The 16,938-nt window shown below is 46.8% G+C and overlaps 1 protein-coding gene across 1 annotated transcript in view; it reads left to right on the top strand.

Moving 5' to 3' along the window:
- Positions 1–509: 509 nt before the first annotated feature.
- The window catches only part of ASB18 (ankyrin repeat and SOCS box containing 18), a 68,204-nt gene continuing 51,775 nt past the window's right edge, over positions 510–16,938 (top strand). Inside the window, exon 1 of the mRNA XM_030803046.1 lies at positions 510–714. Within this exon, the coding sequence (XP_030658906.1) occupies positions 510–714 (205 nt within the window). The remainder of the gene's footprint in view (positions 715–16,938) is intronic.

Below are 16,938 nucleotides of genomic sequence, written 5' to 3'. Positions count from 1 at the left end.
GTCCTTCTCTGCATTTGGAAACCAAAGATTCCATTCCATTCTATGCAGTTTGAGGCATGTCAAATTTACAGGTGACCAGAATCTCCTTTTAGAGGAAGCGAAGGAACACAAGGGGTAGAATATTAGAAAATGTTCCTTTCCACAGAACGGAGGTCCAAGCCCAGTGCCAGGAGGAGGTTTTCAAAGTTTCAGGAGAGAGCCTCACTTCTGATAAAAGAAGACATTATTCAACAATACCCATGAAAGCTGTCTTTGAAAATATTGTCTCTCCTTGCACCACTCACAAAGATGTGTGCTGCCCCCATCTCTAGAATAATCCTTCACTGAGTCCTCTGGAAAGATTACTTCACACCTCCCTGCTGGCAGGTGGCCTTCCCCAGGGACTATAAGAGGATCCAGGGTGCTGCTATTTATAGCAGCCCCCACACCACTCTTGTGGACAGCTGCTGACTTTGGAGTCGCTTTGGAGGAAGAAAAGAAGGGCTGGTCACTGCACAAACGACATAACAATGTCCAACTCGGATTACCTTCCTGACTACCCACTCAACTCAGATTTAGTGAAGAGATTAAAGTCTGCCCTGGATGCAAAAGATGAGGAGAGAGTGAGGGATTTAATCTGCACTGAAGTCACGCCCGTGGACGCTGTGATAGAACTGGCCAATGACGACTGGATGAAAGACCCCTCGGCTCAGCTGCCCCCCGGCATGCTGCTAGGTAACCAGAACGAGCCTGCTGCATCTGGGACTTAATTACTAAGTTACGCTGATGGGGTGGGCAGATCTTGGAGGTAAAGGGGCAAATGTTTGGAAAGAGCAAATGATATGTACTCGGATATCTGACTGTCATACATACGTGCATGTACATGTGCTGCATAGACCGTGTACATGCGTGTGTGACATAAGCAACAAGTGCAACACAACACAAAAAAAACTAATCCTACCACAGTGGCCGCTCTGTGGCTCCACTGTTTTCCAAGCTTGTCCATTTGCGTGTGTAAATTTCACCCACCGATAACCATATCATACACATAATTGTGTGTTTTGCTCCCTTGAGATCTACAGAATCTAAATCTAAAGTCTTATTTTCCATGTTGCTACATAGTCTTCCCAATTTCAATCCCCTATTGAAATACTTAAACCAAATGCCTGCAAAAAGATAATCTTTGGTTACCTTTCTGCTTCTATAAATAATGCTGTCATGAGCATCTTTATTAGGATTCATATGGCTTTTTTCTTATTTGGGACTATATCCTTACCATAAATTCCTAAGAGCCATGTAACTGGAACAAGAACATAACATTTTTTCAAAGTGTATTGTTTCTAAATTGGTTCCAAATTGTTTTCCACAAGGGTTTCTATTCCCTCTGACAGTGAGGTGATGTGTTTCACCACAGCCTCACCAAGGAGCATCACTGGTAATGGATGTTTGTATTAAATTGCCATTTAATAAGCATACAGTGGTAATTCTTCACTGCCTGTCGCCCATCCTTTCTTTGCAGGTCTGGACGAAGTCTCGTCCGTAGGATTTTTTCTTCGTAGGTCTCATCAGGGGCAAGACTTGTCTATTTGGGTCTTGGGCAGGAACTCTCCATCTCTTGGAATCATTTTTATCATTTTGTAGAACTTCCTCACATAACGTAGACATCATCCCTTTGTTATGTTTCCTGAAAGTGTTTTCCTGACCTGTGATTTACTTTTAGTTGTACTGTGCTGTTTCCCAGCTTGTCAGATTAGGGGACAAGGTTAGTCTTGGCCCCTAAGGGATGCTGAGGACTCCTTTCCACCCCCATTCTCCCTCCCAACATAGGTGCACACATGCACATGCACGTACATGCATCACATGCATACACGTGTGCGCAACATGCAGGAGGAACACAGATGGGACATGCGTGGGAGTTGCTGCTAGGGAATGGAGCTTTCGGGGTGCTGAGGCGAGGAGTCTGAGACTGGAACTTCCGAGGGGGTCCACCCCCCCTCCCTTGGTTTGGGTCTACTTCCTGGGCTGCCTTTCAGTGGGGACTTAAGCAAGCCACTTTAGGGAGAAACCTTCTCTTGCTTCCTCTTCACCTTGGTTTTCCTAAAATCTGGCGGGGGTCCGTAGACCCAGGAGCCATGATCCCAAACTTGGTACCTTCCATCTCTCTAGAAGATTGCCCCGGGTGGGTTTAGGGGAGGTTGTCATCACAAGCAGTGATTGGACAGGGAGTGCTGAGCTGTACATCTTGCATTCGCCCTCCAGGCCCACCATGCCCAAGCAGCCCCCAAGGCTGATCTCTGCAAACTGCGTCAGTCCCACTTGCCTTCTGGCTCCTGTTGGGTGCCACTAATGATAGGAGCTGGGGGAAAGCGAGGGCAGGGCAAGTGCTTCCCCGGCCCTCCCTGCCAGATCACTGCTGGGTTTAGCAGCCTCCTTCTGTGGAAGGCTTGGCTCCTGCCCAGCAGCTCCTGCCCCTCCTCCAGCCCCATCAGGTACAGGGTTAGGAATGGCCATCCACCGTGGCTGCTGCCACCGTGTAAGTGGTCTCCTGTAGCCCCTGTAACCCTGCCTGCCTTCAGCATGCCCTGAGCTCATGCCATCTGCTTTCTGTTGGGATCCTGACTGCAGCAAGCATCCTCTCAACAGCTCTTTCTTCATAAACCAGGCCCAGCTGGTTGAAGATTTGTGTATTGGGAATCTTGAACCTAAATATCCTTTCTTTTCACATTACTAATTGCCCTGCAAAATCTTTACTGTGTGTCTCATTTTACCAAACACTGAAGCTATGAAAATTGTTATAGGAAAGTTACATTCCTTCCACAATGAATCCATTAAGTTATAAATTACATACTGATATGGTTTGGCTGTGTCCCCACCCAAATCTCATCTTGAATTATAGCTCCCATAATTCCCACATGTTGTGGGAGGGACCCAGTGGGAGATAATTGAATCATGGGGGCTGTAGTGAGTAAGTCTCACAAGATCTACTGGTTGTATAAGGGGCTTCCCCTTTCACTTGGCTCTCCTTATCTCTTGCCTGCCACCCTGTAAAACATGCCTTTGTTCTTCCCTCGCCTTCTGCCATGATTATGAGGCCTCCCCAGCCACATGGAACTGTGAGTCCGTTAAACCTCTTTGTCTTTATAAATTACCCAGTCTCTGGTATGTCTTTATCAGCAGCAAGAAAACGGACTGATATACATACACATGTACTTTTTCCTACCTAATGATTCAGCAATGCAGGGACAATTTGATACTGATGACATGTTTAAAGTGCTTGGGTCTTTCCGGGTTGCTTCAGTTCAGGATGATGGTATGCTAAACGATTAAACACGTGATCCTAGGGCACACCTTATCAGTGACTTTATCTCAGAGAAAGCAGGCTGGACTTCAGGACGAGGGTGCAGGGAGCAACACGGTCAGACGTTCATTTGGGGTGTGCCACTCTGGCTAACATGGGAAACTAGGATTTGAAGGAGGCAGAGAAAGGCTAGGAAGAAGATGCGTAGAGCTGGGAGTTCCTTGAAGGCAGCTGCCCAGGTGAGAGATAGCAAGAGTCTAAGCCAAGGCAGAGGAAGACACAAAGGCAAAGTGACAAAGATGAGAGGAAGGGGACCCAGGTTCTTGCCTAAGCTCTCCCGTGACCTGTGTGACCTTGAATATGTCAGACCACCTATTTGAACCTTAATTTCCTCATTTTCGAAAAGGGGATTGGTATGGATCATCTCTAAGCATCTTTACAAATATTTGGGAGGCTCGATGGGACGGTTGTGGTGATGAGTAGAGGATAGGGTCACCAGCTAAGATAGAAACAAGAAGGATCTGTGACTATGATGATTTATTGAACCTCTACTCCACAGAGCTGTGTAACCTCAGGAAAGTCACTTTCTGTCTCCAGACCAACATCTCCACTTATTAACGAGGGTACGAGATTAGATTAGTGCTTCCCACATACAGACCCACAAGCTTCCTGAGAAAAGTTTCATGGTGGGATGAACTTGGGAACTGCTTTCTGCTGGGTCCTCCCCTCAGATATTGGCACGATGACATATCAAAGGCTTGGAGGAGTTTTACCACAAAGGGACTTAAGGATTGCAATTGCATTTGGTACGGTTTCTCGTCTCACCCCAGAACCTCATTTTCATGTCTGCTGACAACCCATAGAATTGGTGATTTGCAGGTGGCTCTTGGGAACCACTGCTGGCTTGGTTCATCGTTTAGGTTCCCTCCTTCTCCATGCTTCTCTGAGGCCATAATCCCAAAGACTCACTGTCGCAGCCTAAAATGGGCATAGGTTCCTTTTTTGTGTGGGAGCAAATGTTCTCTTTCTCAAGGTAAGGGCAAGTTTGGGGGGACCATCCTTGATGGAAGAAAGAGCTGTTTGGATTCTAAGCTACATGTAGGGTCTTTACAATTTTTGAACAGTGGTCAAAACTTATGGCAATGACCTTGAAATGTGGCACATATTGAGAATGGACACTGTCAAACACCTAAATCCCTGAGAGGAGGAATGTGAAGAGGAAGGAATGATAACACAGGAAAACGGGGCTGGGCCAAGAGAGGGGGCAGAGCTGGAGATGCCCACCCGGGCCAGGAGAAGGCAAGAGTCAAGGGTCATGTTGGCAAAAGTACCTGGGGGAAAGAAGAGGGAAGAGGTTTCTATCCCAAGGACAACCCAGTAGACAGAACTCTGAGTTTCGTTCAAAAGATGACAACGTGAAAAAATAGGAAAAAGAAAAGTAACCATTCTCTCTACATGTTAACATGATCACTTGAGGACCTTGCCTCTTGCAGAGCAATCACCATGCTCATTGGCCTGTGAACTTATTACTCCCACCAAATAGAACAGAAAGAAACAGAATTTATTTCGATGCATCCATGTCAACATCAAAAAAAAAAGCATAGGGAAAAAGTGGTATCCAATGGTGGAAAGGGCTTTTTCTGGAGAAGTCCCTTAGGTGAACATGTGCCCCCACCTTGGTGAAGGCAGAAGTCAAAGGAACTCAAAATTTTAGCCCTAGCAGACACTGGGGGAAAGCACAGAACATACCCTGCTGAGGCAGGCATTAGGCAGGAGAATGGCCATCAATCAGAATTCTTTCAAAGAGGCAACTGGCCTGTGCCCTTGCGAAGGCACCTGCTCTCCTGCAAGGATGGACCTGAGACGCCCAGCATCCTGCTGGGCTCACTGAGGCTGAGCCCTCCACTCCCTACAGTCAGCCTCCCCATCCTAACAGGATCCTCCCAGCCAGGGCTGCACCTCCTCTGCTCACCTTTGCCATCTCATCCTTCCAGACCCCACGCAGGGGAGGTCACCTCCACTGGAAGGCCATCCCTGCCCACTGGGACAGAAATCTTGCATCCTCCCTCCATGAAAGCGTAATACCCTTAGTCTCCATCCATTACTGAAATGCATGGCCTTGCTAGGCTGGTTTTTATATACCGACTAGATAATTCAAACCCAAATGCAACCTCCTCCAGGGCAAGAACCTCACCTAACACTCGATAATATCCAGAGCCTAGCACAGGGTTTTAGCCCTGAGAGAAAGCTCAGACTCTGGGTGCAGTGATTGGCATGGAGGAGCCAAGCTCCTTTGCTCACCTTCAGCTGGGTGGGCACAGACTGCATTTCCACAGACGCTATTGGGATTTGTGTTTCTGCAAAGAAATATTTAATTCTACTTTCTGCTAAAGCCAAGTCTCTACTGTTTAATATTAGCAACAACTGCATTATTTGTGCTTGCCTCTTTTCAATACCAATTGGCTCAGTAGCTGCAGAGAACAGAGAGAGGGAAAAAGGACGGCTGGGGGAGGGGCAGTGAGACCATCTCACCCCCCGAATGCATCAACTGTACAATTTGGTAACTGTTGTAATCAAACGACTTAAGAAACAACTGATTACTAATTGCTATTATTAAGGATGTCAGCATTCCATGATTTTGCAGCTGATATATACAAGTCAAGATGCTACTTGAATTCTTGATTGAAATAGAAAAATAGAGGCATTATGTTGTGTTTGGGGTAATAGTATTTAAGCACCCAGAGGAAAGTTAAAGAAATACTAATTGAGTTTTTATTAAGAGATCTCACCAGCCTCATGTATAGGTGGGGAATGAGTGTGGGTAAACACACCACGGACATGTGCACACATGTGAAAATGGGGTCCATTTGCAGAATTAGACTTCTCATCTAAGGCTTGATACACGGCCAACCATGACACATGGGCCATATCCCCTGCTCCTTTAAGTCAGACATCCTTCCTTATGCCTGGAGAATAACATCACTCAGGACAAACCAAACGGTTGACTCTAAATTAAATGAGCACAGCTCCCGCCTTAGAGGAATCATTTTCCAACGCAATGACAAGAGCGTACCCATTGATGATGGTGCTGAGATGTGGTGTAATGGGAAGGGCAAGGGACTGAGAGGAAGGAGATCCAGGTTCTTGCCTAAGCTCTCCCGTGACCTGTGTGACCTTGAACATGTCAGTCCACCTCTTTGAACCTTAATTTCCTCATTTTCAAAAATGGATTGGTCTGGATCATCTCTAAGCATCTTTACCAATTGGACTAACTCAGGTTCTAAGACGAATGGCCTGTGTTTGTGGAGGGGATCAACAAAGCCTCCCGACCCCAACAGCCTTCCCAGGAGTGGTGGATTCTAACAGGGGCCTGTGTGGGCCACACCCCGCCTTTGAAGGAAGGGTTCCAGTGGTGAGTTTCAGGTAAAGTAGGCAGTGAGGATACCAGCTGGAAGGTGCATAGGAAGCTGGTTTACAAACTCATATGCACAGATTAAGCAGCAGCTTGGCTCAAGGCTTAGGAAGAATAAGTCCCCAAATCAGGGTATGTTCAAACTGAAACTGGTCCTACACAGAGACAAAGAAGGAGGAATTGGCAATGCCGCAAGGCCCTGCTGTTCCCTGGAGAACAGGTGAGAGCATCTCCAAGAGCTCGCACCTTTCCACTCCTCCAGCTGAGGAAAATGAGGCTCGGAGAAGTTGCGTGACACACCTTGGGTTCCACAGACAATTGGCAATATAAACCCAGTGCCCTTTCCCGTGCTCCACGGTGCCTGCAGTTCATCTCACAGCTGCATTCTACAGACGGGAACACTGCTGCTCACCTGTGTTCACTTGCTGGTCAACAGCCAGTTAGGAGCACAGCCGGAGCAGGTATGCTTCCTGACTTGTAGTCACGGGCTCTTGCTGCCTATTCACCCAGAGACATTTTGCAGGAATGTCCCTGAAAAAACTTCCCAGTGAAGCTGTCTACAACCCTTTAATCTGACATGATGCGCACATATGCATGTGTACACACGCACACACACAGTCACGCACACGTGCACACACACAATCTCAGTAGAGTCCCTGGTTTCAAATCATTGAGAAAAAATAATCCAAAAAAATCATGGGCAAGTGAGTGGGGTGCTAGGCTGAAGAATAAAAACAGAAATGGGAAGCAAGAGGTCACCCACAGCAGGGCAGGCAGGAGGAGAAGTGCTCTGCTGTCTTGACTGCTCACCCCACCAGAGAGCGTGGGGGCAGGGAGACGCTGCTCGAAGCAAAATGAAATTAAACCTTTCTAAGTACTTATAAATCAGCACCTAATGACACTATCCCACCACCAGCCTGAGCATTGCTCTTATTACTTTGATTCACAAGCCAGGAAAAGATCCGGAATTATGCACAAATTATTGTCCCATCTTCTTAATTAACGCTGATTGCAAAATTCTTGCTAAAGTCCTTGCTAACAGACTCAATTATGCACTGCCTGAATTGATTCACCCAGATCAAGTGGAATTTATTAGAAATACACTTTCCTACAATAACATCAGATTATCTTTGAATATAGTTAAATTATTTAGGAATAAAATGGCTGCTGCTGCAGCCCTCTCTTTAGATACAGAAAAATATCTCCCACCACCTAGAATTAAAATGTTTCCTTGCTTTCCACGAGACACACACCCTAGGATCTTTTTTTTCCCCAGAAGCAGGTTGAATCACACTGTGATGAGATGAGATGCATGCCTTAGAGCTAACGGTCCGGCTTCAAAGGCATATGGACAAGAAAAAACATCCTACAGGGTCGCATCTCAGCTCCCCCCAAGTATGAACCGTCACTGCCTGTGGAACACAGTGAAATTGCAATTAGACTAAATCAGGATATTTTCAGAATCAAAATTGAGAAACGGGCTAATAAAGAAATAATGTATGCTGATGACATCCATCTATTAGCATCACTCCCAAGCACACTGGAGAGCTTGGAAAGAACAAAAAGAAATGAGAATAATAGCAAAGAGGCTTTTCTACCTTCCAAGATGACGACAGTTTCCTGCCACAAGTGCTCTGCTTGAGAAATAAACATTCCGAAGGAACTAATTGGAAATGGCAGTCATGCTCTCTATGGCCTGATTCTAGCTTCCCATCCAATGCCCCACTATCTTTTAATGCCAACCTCTGCACCTGGGTATTGGACAGGGACTAGGTTTGTCTTATTTGCCAGATCCTGCACATAGTAGGTATCTAATAAATATTTACGGGCCAGGCATTGTGGTTCATGCCTGTAACCCTAGCACTTTGGGAGGCTGAGGTGGGCGAATCTCTTGAGCCCAGGAGTTTGAGACCAGCCTGAGCAACATGGCAAGATTCTATCTCCACAAAAAAATACAACAATTAGCCCGGGCGTGATGGCACACACCTGTAGTCCCAGTTACTTGGGGGACTGAGGCAGGAGGATCACTTAAGCTGGAAGGTGCTGCAGTGAACCAGGATCGTGCCACTACACTCCAGCCTGGCAACAGTGAGAGCCGGTCTCCAAAAAACAATGAATACATAGAAATTAAAAATAAATAAATAAAAAATAAATATTAATGCGCCAAATAGCACAGACAGAACGCTGTAGAAATCCTCTGGCTTGACCCTCGAAAGAGGAGCATGTTCCTGGGAGGCTATGATCCAAAGGAAGGAAGCCCAGATAAAGGGAGGTGAGCAGGAAACGTAGTGCACCCAAGGCATGGCACGTGGGACAGGGAAGTGAGACACAACTTGGACTTGAGTGTGTAAATCAGAGAAGAGAGGACGCCCCAGGGAAAGAGATTGGGATGATATTGTTTGAGGCTACAAATTCTAGGCACAGGTGTTTACACTTACTTGGAAAGGCCATGAGGAGCCATTCAGCAAAGGAATGAGGTCATCTTAATTTGGAAAGAAAACACCTGACTCTTTTACTTAGGTAAAGCGGAAGATAGAGGAGAAAGGACAGGTGCCAGGAGAGGCCACCAGCCGCCAGCTATTCCCTCACAGCCACCCTCCTCTCCTGCTTTATCAGCAAAATCCCTGTGGCATGCAATGTGCCCACCTGAAAAAGAAATACATCTCCCCACTGTGTTAGTCCGTTCTCACATCGCGATAAAGAAATACCAGGCCAGGCGCAGTGGCTGACACCTCTAATCCCAGCACTTTGAGAGGCCGAGGGGGGCGGACCACCTGAGGTCGGGAGTTCAAGATCAGCCTGGCCAACATGGTGAAACCCCATCTCTACAAAAAATACAAAAATGAGCTGGGCCTCGTGCTGGGCGCCAGTAATTTCCGCTACTCAAGAGGCTGAGGCAGGAGAATCGCTTGAACCTGGGAGGCTGAGGCTGCAGTGAGCCAAGACGCGCTACTGCACTCCAGCCTGGGCGACAGAATGAGACTCCGTCTCAAAGAAAGAAAAAAAAGAAAAAGAAAGAGATACCAGAGGTTGAATTGGCTCGCGGTTCTGCAGGCTGTGCAGGAAGCATAGCGGCTTCGGCTTCTCGGGAGACTTCAGGAAGCTTTTAACCGCGGCGGAACGCAAATGGGGAGCAGCCACGTACACCGCAGGGGCAGGAGAAAGAGTGGGGCCGCGAGTGCTACACACTTTTAAACAACCAGATCTCACAAGAGCTCACTCACCGTCTTGAGAACAGCAGCAAGCGGATGGCACAGAACTCCTGAGAACTCCGCCCCCACGATCCCATCACCTCCCACCAGGCCCCACCTCCCGCACTGGGAATGACAATTGGCATGAGATCTGGGCGGGGACACAAATCCAAACCCGATCACCCACTTCCCCTGAAGCTAGGGCTGGTCTTGTTCCCATCAACAATGGGCTTAACAGCAGATGGAAGAGGACAGAAGACAGAGCCGGCAAATTTGAAAACATCAGTAGAAAAATATTTCATCTGAAGAAGAGAAAGTAAAATGATGGGAAATTAAATGAACAGGATCTGTGGGACAAAATAAAAGGCTTAACGTACACAACTGGAGTCCAAGAAAGAGAAGAGAAGCACGATAACAGAGTGGAAAAATATGATTAAAGAAATAACTACCAAACGTTTCCCAAATTTAGTGGTAGAAAACATAAGTTTATAGATTCAAGAAGTTCAGCCAACCAGAAGAAGGGCAGAGTTGACAGAAGGGAGTCAGCTGTGTGGGCTCGCATGGCTGGGTGCTCAATTCTTGTCGTTGAGTCAGGTTTACTCTGAGAATAAAGTGCAGGTTCCAGGGGAGTCAAGGGGTAAACGTGTACAGAGAGAAGGGTGCAATCAGTTCGATATATGGAGATGCATCATGTAACTCTTCTTCCCACAAAGCTGCCATGCTCTGTACTGCCTACGGCAAAGGCTGGCACACTATGGCCTGTGGGCTGGCTGCCTGTTTTTATGAATAAAGTTTTTTGGTTTTTTTTTTTTTTTGAGACGGAGTTTCGCTCTGTCTCCCAGGCTGGAGTGCAGTGGCGCAATCTCGGTTCGCTGCAAGCTCCGCCTCCCGGGTTCACGCCATTATCCTGCCTCAGCCTCTCCGAGTAGCTGGGACTACAGGCGCCCGCCACCACGCCCGGCTAATTTTTTGTATTTTTAGTAGAAACGGGGTTTCACCATGGTCTCGATCTCCTGACCTCGTGATCCGCCCGCCTCGGCCTCCCAAAGTGCTGGGATTACAAGCGTGAGCCACCGCGCCCGGCCATGAATAAAGTTTTATTGGAACTCAGCCACCTCCTTCATTTACATATTCTTTATGGCTGCTTTCATGTGACCGTGGCAGAATTGGGCAGTTGCCACAGAGACCATATGACCTGCAAAATGTAAAATATTTACTGTCTGGCACTTTATGGAAAAAGTTTGGTGACTCCTGTCACCAAAACACAGTTTAAATTTTATAACAGGCATCCAAAGGCCTAAAGATGTACCCTGAGCTAACTCTGGCATCCCTGCCATTCTCTCCCAGCATCCCTGCACCCACCCAGAGGCTGATCAGTCACAGGGGCTACTCTGAATGTGGTAGGAGGCGGGAGTCACTCTGGGAAGTGTTTGACCAAAATTGACAGTAAGTATTTAGACATGTTTACAGCAGTTTAACACATTAACATAACATCCATGTGTGTGATTTGCAGACTTGTAATTACCTGTCGTTTTCGGTTTTATTTTTGCCAGTAACTAATTTCATTGTGTTTTGAAAGAGAATCAGACCAGGTGAAGTAGCTCAGGCCTGTAATCCCAGCACTTTGGGAGGCTGAGGCGGGAGGATCGCTTGAGGCCAGGAGTTAGAGACCAGCCTGGGCAACATAGTGAGACCCCATCTCCCACCACAAAAAAATAATAATAATAAATTAACTAGCAAGTGGCTATAGTCCCAGCTACTCAGGAGACTGAAGTGGAAGCATCGCTCGCACCCAGGAGTTCAGGTTACAGTGAGCTATGACTGTGCCACTGCACTCTAGCCTAGGCAACAGAGTGAGATGCTGTCCTTAAAAAAATAAAAACAACAATAAAGACTGAGCCCCTTGAATGAGAATCAAACTGCAACAAATTAGAATCAGAAAAGAAAAGAAAATCCCTGGTCCCTCACCTCGGGTGCTTGAGAAACTCTGGTCCAAGCCACATCTCCATAACACCTCAGTCCCCAGTCCCTTCCTGGCCTTTGCACAGCTGCCTCCTCTGCTGCTTCCTGTCCTCTTGTGTGCCAGCAACACACCCACCATCCTCCCAGTGGCTCGTGAGCTCAGGGGTCAGCGTTGGATGCTGACCAGAATTTGTTTGGCAGGAAACTTCCTAGGATCAACACCTAGAAAGCCAGGCTGGCGAGGGCGGTGGGGATCCTTGACGCCACCTAACCATGCCTTGGCTGACCCCAGGGGCAGCTCTGGAACAGAGATGACCTGTCACAGTTTTCCCTGCATGGGGCCAAAATGGCAGGACAGCTCTAGCTGCACCTGGATCCATCACTGGATCTGGCCACGTTGGGAGGAGTGTTCTTGGGTGAGGCAGCTCTGGAGCTGAGGCAAACCGTGGAGGAGCTGACAGCTGGGGTGACGAGTCCTCCCTACAGCTGGGGCCTGGGTGGCTCATCTCTGTGTCCACCAAAGGATCTAGGCCCCTCCTCTCCTCTCAGCCCTGAATCCCAGGCCTGCTGTCTGTGGTGACTTCATTTCCTGCTCAGGTGCCCCTCTGCCTGACCCCTCCCCATCATCAAAGGGCTGGCTGCCTTCCTGATTGCACCTGTGTCCCCAAGTGCCATAACATGGTAGCTAGTGACACCTGCCTCTTGTTCCGGCCAGAACATAAGGTACAGCTCCCCGCAGCAATAGATCAAGAGGAGGAAACAGACATCCTGGGAAGGAAATCCACCTTCCGTGTCCTACACCTCCCTCTCGCTTTGCTCAGATGCCACATTAGGGGGAAGCTGGCCCTATCCCTACCCCATCACTCTGATCCCTTATTTGAGGCATCCCCATCTTAATACCTGTACCTCCATATAGCAGTGATCTGATTCTACCGCTAGTTGATGGTGGCCACATCTGCCCCCCAACTCAATTCAACACTCCTTAAAGGCAAGGATTTCTACTTTGTGTGTGTGTGTGTGTGAGATGGAGTCTCGCTCTGTCGCGAAGGCTGGAGTGCAGTGGTGCAATCTCGGCTCACTGCAATCTCTGCCTCCTGGGTTCAAGCAATTCTCCTGTCTCAGCCTCCCGAGTAGCTGGGACTGCAGGCACACACCACCACACTCGGCTGATTTTTGTACTTTTAGTAGAGACAGAGTTTTACCATGTTGGTCAGCCTGGTCTGGAACTCCTGACCTCAGGTGATTCACCTGCCTCAACCTTCCAAAGTGCTGGGATTACAGGCGTGAGCCACCACGCCCGGCCAGATTTCTACTATTTATTTCTGTAAGCGTCTAGTACCTGAAAAACGCTCTGTACTTGTAAACTCAGTATAGAACATTTCCAAACTGAACAGAAATTTACCCTCCCACCTGCAAACTGGGAGAGCATTAGTGTCACTGAACTCTTCAAAAACTTGACTTTTAAAAAATCTTTCACAATACACAAAAAGATCTCATCATTTTTAACTTGCATTTGAAGTTAGTAAAATTGAACATGATTAGCAGTCCAGTGGTTTAGCAGTCACCTATAGTTCTTATCCTTTTTTTTTCCTGTTTTTCTGTTGGAAGTTTAAAGTTCTAATTTTGGACTTTAACTCCATCAGACAAAACTGGCCTCACTCTGCCGTATGCAGTGTCGACCAAATTGTCTCCCAAACCACTCTTCTCAACTGCAGGATAGGTAAACTTCTCGTTTCTAGAAGGGATATAAAGGATCACAGGGCAGAACAATCAGCGCAAACCAACTTCAAGAGAGAAGTATTTTGCTCCCTGTGTGAGATTCATAAAAAACAATCAGTCTGAACATGCAATTTGTCTCAAGAGGCAGGAGCTGCAATTTTATCATGTAATTAAATCCCCACGCCAGTTGTAAAGAAACTTTGTCACCTTTATCAGAGAGAGCTTCAATGATACGCTTTCCAGCAACGTCCCCAGAGTCTATAAATGTCCTTCCAGGGCTATTTACTCGCGGTTGTGCACGCTGAGGATTGGGCCGCGGCGTTTTGCACTCATCCACAGCGGATACACGGTGTTCAAGGGCATCTTTGTCTCTGAGCTTCCAAAAAAGCCCTCCTGGGCTGCCAGTGAAAGCGGCACTTGACCTTTGGGTAAGATCACATTAATAATGAGAAGTGACTGTTGTTCTGCATTATCTGCACTGGGCTTGGTAGCAATGACGGGAAAATAAGTTAGTGAGGTGGTTTCCTCCCTTATTGTGTTCCTCCACATGATGGAAATGAGATTTCTTAATAATGTGAAATCAGCACAGACAATTTAAGTCACTATTAATAGATGCACTTGATCTGAGGAAGTAAAATGTTTTAATGTTTTGTTAAATGAGGTGTGCTGTGCTAACATTGTTATTCAGAGGGGAGGTTGAGATACTTTAACATTTTTGACATTAATGTCTGTGTGACTAACTCTGGTGGATGGATGTGTCCTGGAATTCTTAAAAGCAGAACTTTACATACCTGCCCAGCTTCTTATTTTTAAAATATATTTTTTTAATTCTGCAGGGTGTGGGGTGAAGGAAAGGTGGCTTTAGACATTAAAACAGGAAGAATAAAGATCAGAAAAGGGTGTGAAAGTATCTCCACTGGAAGGCCTGGGGCTGCTGCACCAGTCGGTAGTGATGTTATTATCCCAGAGTCCAATCAGACTTAGTACATGGCCATTTACAGAAACCCTTCAGGTAAAAAAGGGAAGAAGGAAATTGACCAGGTCAACAACGTGCACTGGCATATTTAAGAAAGAGTGCACGGAATCTCACAATGTCCACAAGAGTAATGACTTCCTGCCCCTGTCTGTCCACTTGGACACTTCCAGAAGGAAGCCAGACATTTGCCAATGACCTAGGAAAGAATCTGAACATTTGCCCTTCCCCAAGAACAAGAGAAAATGGCAGGGTGTCCTGCAGCCTCAAAAACTCTACCTCTTGGCTTGAAGGCATGGAAAGTTGTGGCCATGGAGAAAGAGCCTGGCCCTGCCACAAAGCCCACCAGCTCCAGGTTTCAGCCTCAGCTGGATTAATCCTTGGAGGCTTCTGGTGAAGAGAAAATCACTAGTCAACTCAATGGCAGGAAGCAAAGATCCCAGTATCACGTGAAAATAATAGTTACCATTCAAACTACCATTTGGATACCCCATTATAATTTCAAGGTGGATTTTACCTTTTTCATCTCATTTGATCCAGAGGCAAAAACTCCCTCTCATTAGCTACCTACACTACAGGACTCAGTGATAAAGAACTCATGTTTGTGTCTCCTGCAGACAAGACATTATGCTTATTATTTAAGTCTCCAAAATATTCTTTGCAAAAGTATATTTTAATCCAGTTGACTACCTGGCTAGTATTAGAGAAATTCAGTCTATTCACTCAGTTAGCCAGACACAAGCTGGGCTTCCCCTCCTGCTTGGATTCTTGCCTTCCTTTTCCTAAATTCACTTCATGGTCTGCAACAAAAGACCACAGCAATTACATTTGTTTAGTACTCTGCCACGGTCCACCCACACAAATAAGCTTCCTCCATCAAATAAGTACACCGTTTGAAAAACTAAAAATATTAAATGTACTAGCTTGGAGGAAATTATATTCATCAGGATCCCTCTCTTTCAAGAAGGGCACTGTATTTGTTCAGAAGCATTTCCTTGACCAGCACCCTGGAATAGACGTTGAAACCCCACGGGCCCTGGCAGTGCACAGAACAACACTGAAGAAACCCCACGGGCCCTGGCAGTGCACAGAACAACACTGAAGAAAAAAGGGGGAGGATTTCCATGGCTGTAGCAGAGAGAAAGGAAACAGAAATGGAAGTGAATAGCAGAATAAGGCTGTGCAAACTGTGACGGACCCCTTCACATCCTCAGTGTGATTGCCAGATACACTAAGTGATGCTATTAGTGGGCTAGCTTGAAAACAAACCAACCAACCAAGAAAAATCAAAGAAGCCAATTGTGGCCGCCATTGTGGGAGGAGAGCGGAAGGTACACAATGCAAGCAAACACAGAGATCAAGGACAACACCAGGAAGCAAAGCACAGGGCTCTCAGGAGTTCTCGGAGGGACTCTCAGGAGTTCTCGGAGAGGCTCTCAGGAGTTCTCGGAGGGACTCTCGGTTCTACAAAGCCAAAAGTCCCAATGAGAAAGGGAACTTAAATGGACATCTGTCTGACATGAGTTATTCTTACTGTACAGACATGCTTTGAATGTCTTCAAATAATTTGCTGCATTTATGCCATCTAAATTTGGGTATAAATATCAATGCATCAAAACAACCAACAACCTCTTAACTTAAAAACAAGAAAAAGAAACTTCTAGTGCCCCAAACGGGGAACCCATAGCAGTGAGTAGCTGTGTCAGCCATTCGATTCACAAGGGCAACAGATTCCTATGGGCCTGGGGTTTGAATGCTGCCTTGTGGCATTGATTGAATCAGCCTGTTGCTCTGACCTTTGGAGACCTTTTGGAATCCTGGCTGTGTCATACTCCATGCCACGCATCTGATAGCTACCCTTCCACAAATTCATTCAAATCACTATATGTATCACACAAAATGGGGTAAGTCCAGGGATAAAAGCCATTCCACACCGCATTGCAAGGGTCACGGATTCCATGGCTGCCTTTCACAGCAATGGTTCTCAACCTTGGCTGCATGTTAGAAGCACCTGGGGGTACTCTTTTTCCCTTTTTTTTTTTCTTTTTTTTTTTTGAGACCGAGTCTTGCTCTGTTGCCCAGGCTGGAGTGCAGTGGCATGATCTCGGCTCACCGCAACCTCTGCAGGTTCAAGCTATTCTCCTGCCTCAGCCTCCCAAGTAGCTGGGACTACAGGCATGTGCCACCTTACCCGGCTAATTTTTGTATTTTTAGTAGAGACAGTGTTTCACTATGTTGGCCAGGCTGATCTCAAACTCCTGACCTCAGATGATCCACCTGCCTTGGCCTCCCAAAGTGCTGGGATTATAGGCGTGAGCCACCACACCTAGCCACCTGGGGACTTTTTAACAGTCCTGATGCCCAGGCTGCACCTCCAACCCACTATGCCTGAAACTCCCAGGTG

This window comes from Nomascus leucogenys, chromosome 22a, assembly GCF_006542625.1.
Source record: "Nomascus leucogenys isolate Asia chromosome 22a, Asia_NLE_v1, whole genome shotgun sequence".
Classification (NCBI taxonomy): domain Eukaryota; kingdom Metazoa; phylum Chordata; class Mammalia; order Primates; family Hylobatidae; genus Nomascus; species Nomascus leucogenys.
Note: the sequence above shows the minus strand (reverse complement) of the source record. Positions and strands in the feature narration are given on the sequence as shown.